Genomic DNA, 18,645 nt, shown 5'->3' with positions numbered 1-18,645 from the left:
AAGGGGCAGGGTGTGCTGAGCCTTGCTGACAGCATTGCCTTTGTTGTGGTTGCAGTAGCAAAGGCAGGATGCAGCATGCAATTGTCCTTCTAAAAGCCATCCCCAGGCTCAGCTTAGAGCCTCTCACCTCCCTTGGACACCTTTGGGATGCCTTTTGGTGATGACTGCTCTCCCCCTTGGGGCCAGGAAGAGGAAAGCTGGAATAGGAAAGGATAAGGGAGCAATGTCAGGATCATGAGTAGAAAAGAGTGGCTGGTGCTTGGACATCAGATTGCTTTGGGTGGGTTTGGTGGCAGCAGATGCTCGGGCATACCCAGCCATCTGTCAGACACAGGGAGAGCCCCAGGCATGCTTGTGCTGAACTGCGGCTTTGCTGCAGCTTAACAATTGCAAGGTGAGTTGGTAGGAGCAAAGGGCCTTGAGCCAGACAGAGACACATTGATCTGGAGTGGAGAAGGTCCCTGAGCCAAAGTTAAAACCTTTTGGCTTCTTCTGTGCTGTGGCAGAGCAGTGAAGTTGGATGCCTCGAGGTCTGCTTGCAGGAAAATGGGCTGTGATGGCTCCAGCCTGCACACAGAGGGAAGAGCATCCCGATTTACTCACTTCGCTCAGCTTGTGGCTTGCTTGAAGGAGGCAGCATGGTAAGAGATGCAAATGAAAAGAGGATATTCAGGCCTTGGGAAGAAGCACCCCAGAAGAGCTGGCAGAGCCTGAACTGATCTCTGAAGAGCAACGCTGTGGAAGGGGCAGGCAGCCAGCCCTTGTGCCGGTCCCAGAGCAGGTGGGAGGTGGTGATGCGCTTCATGGAGGGGCTGTCGCCTGGCTCTGGTTGAATTCCTCATGAACCACGGGTCTGTGCTTCCCCAAGCACGCGGGTGCTGCCGTGCCCGTTCCCACCGCTCCTGCCAGGCTGTGCCGGAGCCGCACACTGTGTGCAGTTATACCCCGAACAAAGCAGATGCCAAAAACAGGCCCTGGGAGAGGAGAGGTAACGTGAGGACAGAGCAGCTCGGAACGCCGGAAAATCGAGTTAGCCAGCCATTCTGTGACCTACTTTCCTTTTGGATAACGGTGCCTGTGCAGGGGTGAATGGCTTCTAATTTTAGCTTATGGCTCATTGGGAAGGCTATACGTTCCTCTCACCGCTGTGCTGCAGAGGGATGAGGGGTTGGGATGCGGGTTGCCACCAGCCTGGATCCCATTTTGTCCCAGGTTCAGGTTCGCTGATGCTAAATGCCCATCACGCTGCTTTTCCCTCTTGTGACCTACTTAAAGCCTATGATGCGAAAAGTTCCTTGGCGTTGGAGAGGATAATTGTGGAAAACGTGAGCTGTAATCCCCTCCTGCTACACTGCTGGACAAGTAATTGATTTCTGGGAGAAGAAAGTTGCCTGTACAGATTGTGCTGGGGAAGAGTAGAGAGAAGCTGCGGTGAAATCCTGCACTGTGAGGCTGTGGTTCCATTTGGGATGGTTTTAGGAGCCTTTTAGGAGCCTTTAGTGAGGCAGTTGATACGCCTTCTGCCCTGGGTATGTGCTGACCAGAGCTGTTATATCTGGTCTCCAAAGATAAGCTGTGCACCCCGAAAAAAGTACCTTTTGGGAGATGTTTGTAATGTAACACATAAAAACACACATACATGCGTCCAAGCCAGGATTTCAACTGTGAGTGAAACTGTACTGTTTCTGACAGGATGCATGAGAGTGGAAGTTAACATTTTTGGTACTATCCGTAGACTAAACTGCGAAAAAACAGTGGGTAGCGTTTTCAGAAGCATCCCAGTCCTATTTTCAAAAGTGCTTTTAGTCCTTGAAGAGACAGAACGATGTTTGAAAACAGTGGTGGGTGCTGCGATTGCTGAGATCAGTCAGGCAGTGAGGAGCTGAGAGGACCGCTTTGGATGCAGGATGGGGTCATCCCTCTGGATGCTGGCATGGTGATGCAGAGCTACCTGGGGAGATTGGGTTGTGATGGGCATCTTGCATGCCCAGTGATGGGGGATCTAAATTAACCCGTGTGAGAGACCTGTAGCATCTCTGCTGTGGGGGGAAGCTGATCCCTGCTGGGTGAGGCACCTCTGAGGAGGTATCTCTGTGGCTCAGCTTCAGTGCAGGCTTTAATTTGCCCCTCCGGGATGTGTTATTGTGTCGAGAGAATTCAGGTTTCTTCCACCTCAGCTCCCCATAATCAGGGCAGATCATCTGTGTCTATTTTTAGCCGTGGCTTTATTCCCCAGGGCTGTTCTGGGATTCCTTACATCCGTCTTCTCTTGAAATTGATTGAGCATACCTGCGCTTGAAGATGTTTTTGTGCTTAAAATGGAAATTTCCAGGTCCCTTGCTAAGTATGGGGAGGAGAGCAGCATTCCTGTTGCTCCGAATCCCTTTCTATGCCTTTCCTGGGACGCTGGGCTGGCTGACCTCTTCTTATCAGCATGTCCTGGAGGAAGCTGCACTGTGGCATCCCAGGCCGTGCCAGCAGCCCACCTTGACTTGGCTGGGTGAATTCTCCTCCAAGTCCCCTGTGTGCCCAAGGCCACCATCAGTTACCATATACATGTGCATGCAGACACACTGGTGCCTTCCGTCTGACCACTGTGACAACGTGGAGCCTGCGTGAACCCATCTCCAGCTCCAGATCCGGGTGGCTGAAGGCTCTCTGCAGACCTGCTGTACATCAGAGCCAGGCAGGATTCCCACTCAGAGACCAGGAGATGAAAAGCAGCCTTCATCCTTGTGTCAGACCTGTCCCTGCAAACAAGAGCACGTCAGCCTTCCTCTGAAACACTGAGCTCATTTATCGGAGCGGGATAAGGTCACATCAGGACATGGTGTGACTTCACCCTCCACCGTCATGCCAGGGAGGGGACGCTGTGTGCTGTGACCCACCGCAGCGTGGTGAGGGCTGGTCTGGGTCCCCCTGTGTCACCCCTGCATGCTTACAGCCACGCCAGCCCATCCCTGCTGTGCTGTCAGCCCTCTGTAAAACTGGGTTTGATGCAGTGCAGGCAGTGGAAGCCGGCAGCAGCGTCTGTCTCGCTCTTGGGATTGAGTTGGTGGAAATCAATAAGATTAAATTTTAATTCGTTTTCTGTCTCGGTGCTTGTTCCTTCAAAAGGGCACAGCTATCTATCTCCAACCTCGGCATTATGCTGGAAAATTGGAATTCAAAGGGATGTTTTGAACTTCTTCCACCCCCTGCTGCTGTTGTGTCTGTGCGGAGCGTGTTCCCTGCTATCCGTTTTACCCTCCTCACATACCTTCATAAAGCATTGATGCCCCCTCCATAAATAAGAGAATAAATAAATGAACACTTTCAGCATTGCAAAGTATAATCTAGCCGTTAACTACTGAAAGGCACTGAGCGTGACTCAGATCCCATGGGGATTTAATGTCTGTATAACTCTGATTTTCTATGAACTCCTGATTTACATTAGAAAGGGAAGAATCAGGCCTGCACCGTCAGCACAGAGCTGGTGCAGTAAATAAAGCCTTATCAGTAGAATTGCTTTCGAGCTTTACATGTGCAGGGATTTTTTTTCATACCCTGTTTTATGTGGGGTATGGGGTGGGGACACTTTGGCTGCCAAAAGGGCCTTCTTCATTGTGCTTTTGTTTCTAGTAACTTCTGCTCTGGGGTTGCCTTGGCTTGGCTTGGTGATGCAAAATGGGCTTTTGAGTAGTCTTAGAGGAAGACTGGATGATGGTCCTGGTGTCTGTTTTTGAGGTCTGCTTCAGGATCTGGTGTTCCCAGTAGGTGCCTTGACTTAGAAGCATTGTCCACGATGAACCCAGACCAGATAATGCCATGTCCTGCATTTTCAGGTCCTGGAAATAAAGATGAGAAGTGCAGAGAACCCAAATCTGTTGGAGGAGGAAGGCAGACCCTGGGGGACAGCTCTGGCTCCTTGGATTGGGTGACCAGAGCTTTGCCATGACTGCTCCAGGGCCGAGACTTTGGTTTCTAAAAGCCTTCTGTGCAATGCTAACCTTTCCTTTGCAATGGTGGAACATTAAGCCACAGGTTGGGTTGGAAGGGAACTTTAAAGCTCATCCAGTTCCAACCCCTGCCACGGGCAGTGACACCTTCAACTAGAGCAGCTTGCTCCAAGGCCCATCCAACCTGGCCTTGAGCACTGCGAGGGATGGGGCAGCCACAGCTTCTCCGGGCAAGCCTCTGACCAATGTCCCCTGATGCTCAGGGACACTTGGGTTCCAGGAGAACCCAGGGCAGAGCACGTATCCTTGAGCTCCCACAGCTGGGTTGGGAGCACTGGTGGTGGCCATCCCTGCGGGCTGTGGGAGCTGGGGAAGGAAGAGCGTTGCTTTCCCTTCCCACGGCACTGGGGCTTGTCCCACCTGCTTTGTGGGCAGGGCAGCAAATTGCTGGGTGGTTTGGCTCTTGGAGAGAGGATGCTGAGGTTTGAAGGGAAAAGAATTAGTACCTGTGCTTGTAGGAATGAAAACCTTTCCCCATGGAACCGGCACAGCCAGGTTATGTGGTTTGGTCCCAGCAGACACTGGCGCAGAGGCAAGGCCTTTGCATCCCCTCAGACTGTTTGCTTTATGCCTTGGTAGAAAGGTGCCCTGCCTGAGGGCTTCCATGATTACTGCTGACTTCAGCCACACTCCTCCTGGGTTTTAGCTGCCTCTTTGCCACGCCATCCCTGCAGTGCCTCTCCCTGGGACATCATGCTGCTGGGACAGCGATTTTCCCAGCACCAAAGGGAAGGGCTGTCGAAGGGCTTTGCTTATCTCCATGCCTGCTCCCAAATAGAAACCCTTCCACTCCCCAGCGCTGCTGCCTACGGGCTGCTATAAATAACCCCAGGAGCACAGTTCAGCTGCAGCAGCTTTGTGCTGCATGGAGCCATGGCTGGAGTCAGGCCAAGAAAATGCCGCCTCCTAATTTCAGATCCGCTTTCTCAAAATAACTCTCGTGTTTCCTCCTCTTCCATTTTTAAACTTGGCTTTAAGAGGAGCCCACGCAAAATCCCAGCCTCTCCCTCCTCTGGTTTCGGATGCTCCCGCTGCCTCGTGGGGTCAGCTCGTCATCCCCGCGGGAGCTCACATGGCCGGGAAGTTGCTTCCGCCTCCCAATCCTATTTTAAGTTGCTTCAAAGGAAGAACAAGGGGCTGGAGTTTGCTTTGGAAGCCAAATGCTTTTTAGGCGAGAATGGAGGTGTTCCTGGTCTGCAGGGAGGCTTTTGTTATTGGCGAAGATCTCTTTAGCTGCAAGCCTGCTGAAGGAGCGTGAGATGGGGTAAGAGCGTGATCTGCCTGCCCGTGCCCCTGCCCATGGGGAGGGAAGTTCTGCTGCTGCCCGGCACATCTGTGGGTCTGTGTTTGTGCCCGTGGGCCCTGCAGGGACACAGATCAGTGTTGGTGTTTCAGCCTCACCTCTTGAGAGACCTGGATCCCGCTGAAGATGCACCCAGAGGACTGGTATGTGGGGGAAGTGCCCAGGGTTAGCTCCTGCTGGTGCCAGGCCCAGAGCCACTCCACTGGAGCAAAGTGATTCTGATGTAAATGGAAGCAAAATTCAGCCCCAGGGCTTCACTCCCTCTGCAGACGCTGCTGTTCCCAGGGCTGTAGCAGTATTCCAGGACTCTATGCAGAATTGGGAAACGGGATCGTGAGCTGCTTGCTCTGGAGCTGCAGAACTGGTGGATTATAGAACTGGTGGGGTTCTTCATGCATCTCACCGGAAGTAAGGGCTTAGGTTTGCTACCCCGTGCATTTATTCCTGTTGAATAACAGGGATTGCAGGAATGGGTGGGGTTAGCACATGTAGGATGAACCCCTTGTTTTCCTTCTGCACGGTCAATCACCAGTCGTACTTCTAATGAAATCAATACTGGAACCAGGTCCTAGGTGTTCCTTTGGCAAGGAAAGGATTGAACAGGGCAGTCAATGGTCTTCAGCAGAGGTCCTGAGGCTGCCCTGGCACCTGAACAGTTTGAGGTTTGCCTGATTTCTCTAGCCAGGTTTCTGGCTAGCAGGGTCCCCAAGGTCCCCTCTGTCTGGCCATCCTTCGGGATGAGCCCCAGCCTGATGGGAACCTTCTGCTGGGTGTTGATGTGTCCTTCCCAGCTCAGCCACCAGCTCTCACCTCGGTTTGCGTGGCCTTTCAGACAGCCCATTACTGTCCTGCTCTGATCTGATAAATGCAGCAGGGAACATCGGCAATTACAGTGGGTGTCAAGTGTTAATTGGGCAGCTTTCAAGATAGAGGCATTTCTTTGTGTATGTACAAAGCTATGACGTGCTCGGAATAGCTTCTCCTCCCAATCTTCCGTTCGGGAAGATGGGTATATTACAGTCGGTTAATGCAAGACAAATTGTCATTCTTCTTGATTCGCCACATGTTCTGCCTGTGGTGATTTGCCTCCGGGTTGTCTCATTAAGTTGTCTAAACATGGCAAATGCAGCAGCTGAACATACTCAGCTGCTTCTTGAAGTTAATCGCATTGTACACACGCTCCTGCAGCAGCAGCAGTTCCAGGCTGCGCCATCCAGCGCTGCCAGAGCATCCTTCACAGGGCTGGTACCCAGGAGAACAGGCCTATGGTGGGACCTGCTCCTACCCACAATTACACTGACTGCAGTTAAATGGTTTGCTGATCGGTTTTGTCCCAGGTATGCATCACAAAAGATTTGGGTAAGCTAATGCTTCCCCCTCGCCAGCAAGCAGTGGTGGTTGGCCCCATCGCCCTCTTGGCAGCAAATGCAGAGTATTTTGTAGCAGTTTTAATGATCCCCTTGAAAAATCTTACCCCTGGTTTTAATTAAGACTTTCAAATGCCACAGTGCTGATGTTCTCCAAGCTCAGCAGGTTTTACAGCTCGTGGAGACCAAACTATTAAGCTCTGGCTGGGAGTTCTCTATGTGATGAATATTTCCAAGGGGCAAGACCCTGGGCAGACTTGGCTTGTTCCTGTTAATGGCATCAGGTGCACAGCAGCAGAAATGTCTAATGCTTCAGAGTGAGCCAGGCCAGGCTGTGTTTGCTGGGGTTTGATTTCCCCATCATCAGCTGGAGACTGCTTGAGGACGCAGACCTGGCTGCTGCATTAGCTGGGACTTGGCAATCCTGGTGGGATATCCTCTTCAGAAGGGATCTTGAGTGGAAGAGGCAGGTGTCTATAGCAGATGAGGTGTTTCATGGGCTGGGTTGGTTCGTGGTGGTGTTCAGGCCACGTGTTGGCACTAAAGCTATGTGAGTGCTGTGGTTTGCAGATAGGTCCTGATGCTGGGATCACTTTGCTTCCTCTGTGGGTCAGGTCCCTTCTTCCCCTTACGTGTCAGGCAACCACAGAGGACACTTAATGTGGTGTCGTGACATAAGGCTGGTTTTGTGGAGGTGTTTGCTGGCCATGTCACCCCTACAGCAGAGGGGAGAGCAGTGTGAGCCAGACCCCTGGAGCTGGAATCCCTTCTCTGCCCAGGGAGGCTTCATCCAGGCTTTGCCAAAGCCCCCAGAGCTCAGCCCTCCCCAACCCCAGGGCTCTGGTGCTGACTGGGTTAAAATGTTGACTGTGCTTCCAAAAAGGGGTTTCCCCTCTCCCTTTAAATCCTGGGGAAGCCCAGCTCTGCTCACTGCTCCTTCACCCGTTTTAGGCAGCTGTGGGGTTTCTCTGCTCCCTGCCCCAAAATAGCTAAAATCACCTATTTTATTGAACAAACACCTCCGAAAATCCATCTCAGCCCTGCTGCTGGCAGGTATTTGCCTTTATCAGCTCAGCCCCGTGGCTCATCATGATCTGGATGTATCAGACCTGTCAGTAACCCCCCCCTTAAAGGCTGGCTTTGTAAGGAAGTGCTGTTTACTGAAAATGTCATCTTTTATTTAGGCTCCTGCTGCAGCCAACCCATGTCTTCTTTTCAGGCCTGTTTAATTAGTAACAGCAGCACAGCCCCGACACATGTTCCTTGGTGGTGTTTTTTACCTCTAATAGGCATTAGGTAGCTTAGCTGGGGGTGGGAGGGGGCAGAGAAGGGGAGGGACAAGATGAGGAGCCAAGGGCAGCTCAAAGCTAACATCACATGCTTGTGAAGTAATGAATCCTAGAAAGGGCATCTCTGCCTGCGCGCTGGCTCGTCCTCCCTCCTTGAGGGGCAGTCATACAGAGGTGATGGGTGCAGTCATCCCCTTTGCACCCAATGGGGTTGGGGATTTGGGTTACTCCGCAGACAGAGCTCAGATGTGTTAAAGTCAGGATAACTCAAGTGCCAGAGCCCTTTGCCTGTGCGGCTTTCCTTCAGGTCCAGATGCTGATCTGAACCTTTCCGTTCACTTCCTCGGTGGGATTTGTGGCAGCTCTGTGGAGGTTTGGGATAGGGGTTTTGGCACAGGGGAAGGGCTGGAGCAGGGGCTGTGACCGTAACTGATGGCAGAAATAACTTGTTTTTCTCTCTCCCCTTTCTCCCTGCAGAAGAAGGCAGAGGCTGCCCACCGGATCCTGGAAGGACTGGGTCCTCAGGTGGAGCTGGTGAGTGTTACCTCTCAATGCGGGCTTTCAGAGGTCCCTGGGTGGTGAACGCAGCACCCTGTGTGTGTGTCTGAGCTATCAGAGGAAGCTGCTGCTGGCCCAGACCTCTCACTGGCACAGCACCAAGGCAGGAAGCGAAGATGAGTACTGAAACACAGGCAGAGACACACAGCCCTCTTTGGAGGGCCTTAACCCTTAGGTAGTCCTCATGTGCTGCGGCAGAGCTGGGTGATGGAAGGGGCTCCGGCACAGTTTGCCTCCACTTGGGATGCTGTTAGCTTCGTTGGCTTCATCTCTCCTCTGTCCCACCCCACTGCAGACAGAGGAGGGTGCTCTGTAAGCACTGTGCTTACAATGACCTGCAGGTACTGGGATTCACACACATCCTATTCCTGTCTCCCTCATGCACAGGACAGCTGGGAAAAACAACTTCTAATAAATTGCCAATTAGGGGCTGCCTCCTCATCGGGCAAAATCCAGCTGTAAATGAAGTGATTGATTGCTGGAGGGGTGCCTGAAAACAGCCCCTGAGAGGCTGAGTCTTGAAGAAGGGTGCCTGGAGAAGGTGCATCCGCAGTGATGCTGCCGGAAGAATCCAAGGGGGACAGACGTACCTCTTGCATTGCACCAGCCGTGGGGTGTGAGGTGGGAGTGAGCAGTCACAGTCCTGGGCAGCTGTAATTTGCCTTGCCTTGTGGAGGTGGTACTAATTGCTATCTTCCCTGGGTGTGTAAGGAAGAGGTCACAAGGGAATTAGTGCTCACTGCTACGTGTCGAAGCCCACTTCCTTGTCTGGGGAGGTAGCGCTCATTACTCTTGCTTTGAGTCACCGGGGTCGAACCCTTTGCTCTCTTTCTGCTCTGAAGATTGGCAGTGCCTGGGGTTGGTGCTTCCTCATCAAAATATGTTACAATTCCTTCTCCTTCCTCCCCCTCCTTTTTGTCCTTCGTTTCCCCCTTTTTTAGGTTGTTGATGCTTTGTCCCTGGGTGCTGACACTGCGCAGGGGGGAGCTGTAGCAGCACCCAGTGCACACCTCTCCTCTCTTGCCTTGCCTTGCTCTCAGAGGGCAGGGGAAACCTCTGCTGAGAACACCCTGCAAAACCCCAGTTGGGTTCTGTGTGTGCCTTGCAGAATGTCTCATCTGGCTGCCCAGAGACACTTCCTATGGCCCAGCCCCCCGTTGTGTTGGCCAAAACAGCACCCAGGACCTGCCAGCGGCCTCTGCGAGACAGGATGAATAGTCAGATCTGAGTTGGAAAGGAAGCAGCTTTGCACGCTCTGCCCGATGCGCACCCCTGTCCATCAGCCTCAGCACAGACACATCTGAGGAGGCTCTTACAGGGAGGTTGAGCAGCCTGGTGCTAATCCTGTGCAAAACCCCTGCAAGGAGCAGTGGTGGCTGTCAGCAGGGTGCAGGGTCTTGCGTTGCTGTGGGCTCTGGTTGTTGAGAGCTCTGGTTCTTGCTTTGCAGCCGCAGTGTTGTAACGGATACACGTGAGCCCAGTAGCGGGGCAGCTTCCAGGGGCTGATGGTGTGAGACAAGAGGTCACGATGGAGATGGGTTTAGTCAAGGCAGAGAGAGGCCAGAGGTTACCACAGCAGTGGCAAACCACGGCTGCGAGCAGGGTGAGGTGGTGCTGCTGACAGGATGGAGCCATGGCTGCGTCCCCTCCTTGTGCCGGTGTTACTGAGGGCTGTGGTGGGGCTCTGCCTTCTGTCCTGCTGGCAGAAGGTTGTGCCAAGGGGATTGTGTTTGAATGAAGAAAGAAATCCCATCACCTGAGCACATTGACGGGCTTGTTGAGGCTTCCTGTAGCGTTAGCTGGAAGAAAGGGTTCTGAAGGCGGTCCAGTATAGTGTAAGTAGGGATCTACCCAGACATTTTGTGTCTGTGTTGTGGGTTTCCCATGAAGTTGGAAGCTGCTGGGAGATGGCTCTGGTGGGAAACTCTAATTCCTGACTTTGGCCTTTTAAACAGCTCCCCCTGAGCTTTCAGGCTTACAACTTCTTCACTGAAACTGGTGTCCTTGGGTTGTACATCTCAAGGAAGCAGCAAGTGTTTGTTGATGATTCCTGGCTTCTCCCTGCTTTGACCTTACCAGGTCTGGCCCTGCACCTTTTATCTTAGAGATGTCACTCAGGTCTCATCCTCTTCAGAGGATCCTCAGTTTTGTCCTTGAATCCCTTTACCCACTTCTCCTTGCTGGTGCCCCTACATCCTGTCTGCTGGGCTCTTCCCCCGTCCCTGTGGTGGAAATTGCCCCTTGCCCAGGGATCCCCGGGAAGCAGGGATCTGGTTCAGGTCCGGGGAAGCTGGAACTCTCCTCTAGATCAGGAGAAGGTTGTGATTTAGTAAACCAGGACTCTGCTCATTTCATCCCTGTGGTGTAGTGGTACCATTTTCAGTGACCCCGTGTTTTCCCCAGGGAGAGGTGTCAGTGAGATGTGTAGTCTAAACACTGCAGTGGCCGGAAAGCAGTTGAGATCTTTCATTCAGTTTTAAAGAGCTTTCAGTAAATCCAAGGTGGTTTTCAGTAATAGCTTTGCATTGCAATCACATTTTTCTTGTATGTCATCCCCCAGAGAAATACATTTCATGTCCCTTACCCTGGAGGAACACTGAGAATGTTTCGAACATCACCTTACCCATCTGACTTGTCAGCTCTGCTCCTGCGTACTCACTGAGGCAGTTGTCATTCTGAGCAGGTTGGGGATGGCTCTGAGGGAAGGTGCTGTTTCTCAGTCCCTGTTGAGAATACAGATTCTCTTTAATCTGCGAGGTTATGTTCTCTATGGGGTAGGTAGAACTTGTCTCCTGGGTTTGCTCCACTGCATGGGCTGAGTTACAGTGCTCAGGTTGTGCAGCCAGAGATCTCTGGGAGATGCTGGCGTCACATGGATCTTGGGTTTGGATCCCAGAGTTTCTTATTTGTGAATATTTGGGCATTTCTTTTGAAGTACTGTGTTCCAGTGCTTGTCTGTTAACACTTAGGCTTGCTAACTAAGGATTTAGGTGCTTCTATACATCATAGATCAGTAGCAGTGGAAAAGAATGTGGTGAGCTGAGTGGCATCAGGGCATCTGTGATGTCCACATGCGCATCTTCTAACCCAGGCGTTTACTCCACCACCTTCTCCCAGGGGAAGGTCTCTGTGGCTCACCACACACCAGGTTCTTTGCTGTGATTTTTATGAGCACAGGGAAGAGGCACTGTTATTTATCAGCATTTCCAGCTCCTGCACTCCTCTTCCAAGAAGCAGTCACTGGTCAAGGCCACCCAGTGGTTCCTCCAGTCAAGCCTTTCCAGAGTGATGACTGTGGATGTGATGCTCCAAACCCACAGCTTGATTTCATCTCTCCATGGCGCAGACCTGCTACGTGATGAGACAGATGTCTGTGTTCCTCTGAGCCTTCCAAGCATGAAGTGCACAGCCGGCTCCGAGCCTGGAGTCAGACTGGCAGATCTAAGAGGATTTGTGATAGAAATGCCCCAGAGGAACACACTGAGGTCTCCTTCTGGAGAACTGACTTGTCCCTCTCATCTGCCCTGGCTCTGCCATCATGGGGTGGCTGCCCGTCTCCTTGTTGGTGTTCCCTGGCACACTCAGAGCCCACTGTCCCCTATCAGGGTAGCAGATGCCCAAGCAGTCCTCCTGGGATGCAGCAGTTCATCTCACATCTGTCTGCCTGGGCTCCTCCGCATGCCTTTTCCACATGGGGATTACATGTGCTTTCCCAGCAATGAGGGACATGTCCAAGGGCAGCCATGAAAAGAAGCTGATAAAGTTGCTGGTGCCAAGATGCAGCGGTGATGGGCTGCAGAGAGCAGGGAGTGCTACACCCAGTCTCCTTCCTGTGCACATCAATGTGGCTGTCCCAGCAGGGGAAGGTGAGGCAGGATCTGTTTTTACAGGGCAGTTAGAGACAAGCTGGCTGTGTGGAAAAACAAGTTCCTCTGCCAAGCACCTGTGATGGTGATGGGGAGATGCTGTGGAAGAGGTGAGAATTACACCTTCAAACTGGAGGAGAAAGGGACCCACCTGTGTTTGCGGGTCCTGGCCTCTCCAGTGCTGCTCACTTGGCTGTGCACGTGTTCAGCAGCTGTTTTCTCTTTCCCTGTGTTTATTCTGAGATGAAATTGAGTGGACCTCAAGCCTCAGCCGTGTGACCACAGTAGGAAGGTGAGCTGGTTTGTATGTAGCCGTGGCCAGGATGCTGCCTTCTGCCAGGACCTGGCCATCACACATCCCCCTTAGGGGGTGGATTGTTGACAGGTTGTTTGGTGAAGGTTTGTGGATAAGCTGCCTGAAGACTTGGGCTGTGTTCCTATGGTTGGACAGGAGCTGTGCTCATTGGGTGCTCAGTTGATGGTGGTTGGGCCGGGGCAAGTTTTTGGTTAGCACAGCCTTGGGCATGTTCACACCAGCTTAGCTGATGACTAGAAGAGCAGTGAAAGGCTTAATCCTGTGCACCCTGTCAGCCTGCTTATATAGACATAACTGGTGGCAGCTTCTGGAGCATGACCTGAGCTCTTAATCACTACGGGTGGAATTGAGCATGGTTTCTGTGGCATCTCTCCCTTCCAGAGGTGGGACTCTATACATGGACATGTTCCCTGAAGGTACATCACCCTGTGGATGGGATGGGAGTTATAGCAGGTGCAGTGACCAGGAATGGATCCAGCTCTTCTGACTCCCCATAGAGGGCCCTGTCACATCCCCACTAAGGGTGAGGGGTGCAGAGAAGCCTTGTGATTGGTGCTGGCATCTTGTGCTGGAGACAGTCATGGTCACTGAGCTCTCCAAAGGGCAAACCATGGGTCCTTCTGGAGCCCATTGCCCCTCCTGAGGGACAGGCAGGAGCATCACTCTACACATGGGTGCTGGGGGACCACAGCGACATGCCTGAGGACCAACCTGCCCCTGGCATTGCTGGAAACCACAGTGATGAGCACTTGTCCTGCCTGCGATTCCCCACTCTGGCTCCCTGGGAGAGCTCAGGCAGGCTTTTGCCACGTAGATGTAACAACTTGCAGCACACAGGCTGCCTCTCCCCGCTCCCCGAGCCCCCCTTTCCCCTCGCCTCCCCCGTGCCGTATGTTCCGAAGCGCACTGCGTTTCCCAGCCCATGGATAACAAGCACGTACTCGGCCGCGCCGCTTTTATCTGGACCACGTCGCACAGTGCTTGTTGTGAGCCAGCTCACTGGAGTGCTGCCGGCCCTCCCCCGGGATGAGCTGGGATGCACCAGGACCAGCGCGGCGCTGCCGGGAGCCAGCACCCTCCGGTGCAGCCAGGAGCAGGGATGTGGGGCACAGGGATGGGCGCCTGGGCTGGTGCGGCTCAGGGATACAGGGACCTGCACTGATGCTGATGGGTTTAAGTTTCTAAATGTCAGACTGTATCATTTATGCCTTCATTTTTCTTCTTTATTTCAGCCATTATACAACCAGCCTTCAGACACCAGGCAATACCATGAAAACATTAAAATGTAAGTACTTGGCAATAAAGGCTATTTTAAATGTCAGGTTGGGCATTAGCTGGAGCGGGAGGGATGCTAGCTCGTTCCCAGAGCCCGATTAAAGCTGCTGAGGAATTGCAAGCATCCCTTTAGAGATGGTGTTTTACTGCTCTGGGTGCCTGAAGCACAAACCTGCTGTAGGAGCAGCTCCAGGAGCCCAGCAGTTGGGAGCTGTAGCTTCAGATGGATGCTGAAGGTGCTGTTTGATGTTCTCAGGTGGGGTTGATGTGAGTCCTGGTCCATCTCTTGGTGTTTTCTCAGAGAGCACTCACCTTGGGTGTTTTATGCTGTGTTTTGTGCATACTGAAGTATAAATCAGCTGCTGGTGTTCGTGAGTCTGTGTGTTTGCATGCAAGAAAGATGAGGTAAAATGAAAAGTTGCAATTACAATTAGATTTTCATGAAACACCTCTTGAATGTCTAATAACAACTGGTTGTGTCAAAGATACTCCCCGAGACTTAGCAATCATCTAATTTGACTTATCACCTCAATACACGATTTAATCATCAACCTGCACTGAATAACCACAGTGACTTCCTGAGCATAGAAGAAATACATCAGATAATGAGAGTAGCGGTAATTGTGATTATTGTTGGAAATCTAAATAGTCAAACCAGACCTTGAAACTTTTCTCTGCCTTTGAATGAACCAATGATTGCTCTGAGCTGCTTGCAGCGTGGCTATTTTGGTCCAGGCTTGGTCAGCTGGTGATTATCATCTTTAATAACCTGTTAATAATCTTTTGCTCTTCACTGGTGTGTTAATTGATGGCAGGGGATCATAGGGAAAGAGTTAATGTACCCCTGCGCTGCTGCAGGGGAGCGTGCTGGGTGCTGCTGGGGTTTAGGTGCTCTCCATCCCCGTCAGGGCTGTGGGGAGGAGGGTTTGGTGACGTGACCCTGCTGCTCGCTGCCCGCTCGGTTCCTGCTCCACCCAAAGCTTCCTGTGTCATCCAGGCAATGCACTCGCTGTGAAACATTCAGACCCCACAATCACCCCAAACCTTCCAGTTCCTTCAGGGCTCCGTAGTGGATCCCTGAGCACTCTTATTGCTGGTGCTGGGCATTCCCCATTTAGGAACCCCAAATAGGAGGGCTCTGCTGGGGTACTCAGTGCTGGCCTGGATGCTGTGTGTAAACGCAAGGTGCTGCTATGCCATGCGCTTCTGGGGCAGGGCAGCATCATCTCCTGGGGGTTGATGGGGAGGGCAAGCAGATGGAGAAATCGGTGGGAAATGATGGCTTTTCCTGCAGCTGGAAATCCCGGTAGCATTTTCCTTCCAGATGTTTCCTTCTGTTGATGATGCATTTACTCCAGTCTTTTGAGTTTGGCAGACGTTGCCCCAAGTCTTGGGCAAGGACACCCAGTAGGTGGCAGTTCTGCTACTGGGAGAGGCAGTGATGCCTGGCAGTGGGTCTGTGCTCCCTGCAACTTGCAGCTCCCTGCTTTTGGAAGTCTGTTTTGCTGTCAGTTTAGGGTATTGATGGCTGTCAGTTTAGGGTATTGATTGCACCAGGGGCTGGCCCAAGGATGTGCTCTCCACGTTGCTGGTTGTAAGTCACCCCTGGCACTGATGGTGTGTGGCAGTCACTATGTCTTAGGGTCCCTGACCCCCTTCCTCTCTTGAAGGGCTCCACAGCCATCACAAGTAAGGCATTGAAAGCGGCAGTTTCAAGCCAATTGCTGGTTTTGTCCTTGAAAGAATGAGTTAAAAGTAGATCCAGAGACTTCACCCACTCCCATTCCCCTGCCAGTATTTGTGGGTTTGTGATCAGGTTTTCCTGTGATTTGAACTATTTCCTGTTCTTGGTTGCTGCTTGAAAGACAGGCACAAACAAGAGGGAACTGACTGCACAGGTCAGGAGGGAAGCCCCATCAAACCAGCTTCCTGTGCCATCAGAGCAGGTACTCCTCTCCATCCCTTCCTTTGTAGGCATCTATAGGGTTATCCTAACCCTGGACATAGGGCAGCCCTCCCATGCAGCTGTAGTTGGTGGCAATAGAGCAGGAGAGGTTGGAGCGGGCAGGTTTGGGGTTAATGTTCACTGTGATTAATGCTGCAAAAAAATGGGAAGGAAACCACATGTTTTAATGAAAAGCCTCCGTCTCCTCCTCGCAATTAGCTGCCTTCAGCTGGTTATTGATGCCAGCAGAGTGCCTTTATGGATCTAGGTCAGCAAAAGGCCCTTGAGCGATCTGGGCTCCAGATGTTTGCTGCTTTGGACCATGGGCCTCTCTTGGAGGTCCTGGGGTCTGAACTGCAGTGTGCTGCTTGTTGATGGATGTGCAGAGCAGTCAGTGTGTCCTGTTCTCTCTGGTGTTCCTGCTGCGCATAAAAGGATGTTTGGATGCTTGGGAGGAAGATACAAAATCAAGATTTCCAAGCAAATAATTCAGGGACGTTGAGCAAGAGGAGAAGATGTTAAACTTCAGTGTTTTGACCAAGTCATGCTTGGGTGTTTGTGACCTACAACTTCTCTGTGGGCTGCATTTGAAGATACTTTCTGTTCTTCCCTTGTTCATAATATGTTTGTGCCTTTCTGCTCTAGAAGAGCAGCTTCTGTTCTATAGCCTGAAGGTAGCTGTTTCAGCAGGAGATGGAGTAAATCCTCACAGTGCTGGGAGGCATCAGCCAGATGCATTAGAGCAGCAGAAGGACAACTGCCAGGACACCACAGGTTATATTTGTAGTTGGATGCAGGTTGTTCTGAACAATTTCACCCTATGCAGATTTAGCCATGGTGAGAAAGCCTTTTGGCAGGTGGCTGGAAAATCATCCAGGTCATGATTCTGCCCACAAAACCTCACTGTATTTAGTGCTAAACAGCCACTGCTCCCACATGAAGCTGGTTTGCAGCCTCGTACCTGGGCACAGGGGGATGGCCAGGCTGTCACCTTTCACAAAGACCCTTTTTCTTCTTTCAGAGCACTTCCTAGGGTGGATATCTTTTCTCAGCTGGATGTGAGTGTCAGTAGGAAGGCATTTGAATATCACAAAGCCAGAATTCCTCGATTTCTCTCCAGCGATGCTCTCCGCCTTGCAACACTAGTTTAATTCTTCCTGCTTGTTTGCTTTGCTTTTCAGCTGGGATGAGTCACTTATGCTAACAGAGCTGACTGGGGAGTTACGGGGAGAGTTTCTACTCCCACTAAAACGCTGCCTCTCCCTTATTTTCATGGAGGTTTATGGCCTGTCTCCTATTCAGTACAGTTAAAATTAATTTCATGCCCCAGTTCATTCCAGTGTTTGCAGCTTCAAAAGCTTTTAAGTCCTATTTAGCTGCCTTGCTGTGCTCTGTTACTGTCTGCTTGGGTCCCTTTGGTTCACCTGTGAGTGCAGGCTGTAAGCTAACATGGTTAATTTTGTATGCTACATCTGCCGCGTGAGCTCTGGCACCGCTGAGTGGTGTGTTCCAAAGACTTGACCTAGCTTTGATGGAACCATGGCCCTTCTGTTTGAAATACTTGCTTTGTTGGAGGGAAAGGCTCTGCCACTCAATCCTCAAGAAAGAAGAGAGCAAGACAGCGTTTAGTGCCCTCATTTTCATAGGGATGGGATGAGCTTTGCCTCCATAGCTAGCTTGGATCTTCCTTTTGGCTTTACAATGGATTGAGAAGTTCCTTCAAGCCCCAAACACACCTGGAGGCCACTTGAATGATTCTGCATCACCCAAGGAAGTTGCAAAGACCCTTTGCTGAAGCACAGCAGCAAATGCAGAGGATGCTTGTGCACCACTTAAGCACCAGTGCATCTGGTCTGAGTCTCTTATTTCAGTGTTTTGCCAGCTGGATGTACAAGGATGAAAGCGGCTCTTCTGCCCTGCCGTGGCAGTGATTTTACTTGTTCTCCAGACTGCTGGCACCAGAGATATGAACCTCCTTTTCTTGCAGTGTTTGAGAAATGACAAGATGTTGTTCACATGAGCAGGATCAATTACCTGCTGCCTACCTGCCTGTCCTCCAAGGGGGCCTTCATCTCTGCAGCAGGAGGTTCCTACTCGGTCAGCCATGAAAAGCAGCCCAGTAGGACTCTCCTCCCCCCTTTGCTGAAGCAGTCATCTTGAAATCGCAGTCTGTGGGATTTGTGTTTGAAAGCGAAATGTGAGCTTCCGAGCCTTGACAAAGCGCAGGGAAGGAAAACTGAAAGCCCAGGGTAAGTACGTGCAAGGTGCTGTTCCCAGGGGTTGCTTTAAACCTTTCCTTCCAGAGCTGCTTGCTTTTACATTGAAATTCAGAGATGTCGGGGTGAAAGCAGGCTGCATCCCCTCGAGATGCTTCGAGGGTGTTGGAGATCCAGGGTCTGAGGGTACAGTTAAAACAGATCAAGAGCTTGGTGTGATTTGCTTTCTGATGTGTCCACATCCAGCAGCAGCAAAGCTCTGCGCACTGTTAACGTTGGCACATCTGGGTTGCTCGCTGCATCTGATAGCTTTTGTTTTGGGGGATGGATAAGGAGACTTTGCAGAATAAAAGTCTGAAGTCAGGAATTCCAAAGGTTTAGGGGCTTCTGAATATCTTCTTCTTTTCAATATCGTCCCCGTTACCCTTCTCCCCAAAGAGCAGAGCAGCTCCGGCTTTCCAAATCACTTGTCACTCTGGAAAATTTAAGTGATCTTTTCATTACTGGCTGTT

At 51.6% G+C, this 18,645-nt stretch overlaps 1 protein-coding gene across 1 annotated transcript in view; it reads left to right on the top strand.

Annotated features, from left to right (window-relative positions):
- NCOR2 (nuclear receptor corepressor 2) overlaps positions 1–18,645 on the top strand; it is a gene marked incomplete at its 5' end in the record, with an annotated part of 161,738 nt that overhangs the window by 51,274 nt on the left and 91,819 nt on the right. The window contains 2 exons of the mRNA XM_080629008.1: positions 8,435–8,491; positions 13,930–13,982. Coding sequence (XP_080485134.1) covers positions 8,435–8,491; positions 13,930–13,982 — 110 coding nt within the window. The remainder of the gene's footprint in view (positions 1–8,434; positions 8,492–13,929; positions 13,983–18,645) is intronic.

The sequence above is a fragment of the Psittacula echo genome, assembly GCF_963264785.1.
Source record: "Psittacula echo genome assembly, chromosome: 13".
Taxonomy (NCBI): domain Eukaryota; kingdom Metazoa; phylum Chordata; class Aves; order Psittaciformes; family Psittacidae; genus Psittacula; species Psittacula echo.
This window is presented reverse-complemented; position numbering and strand designations above follow the sequence as displayed.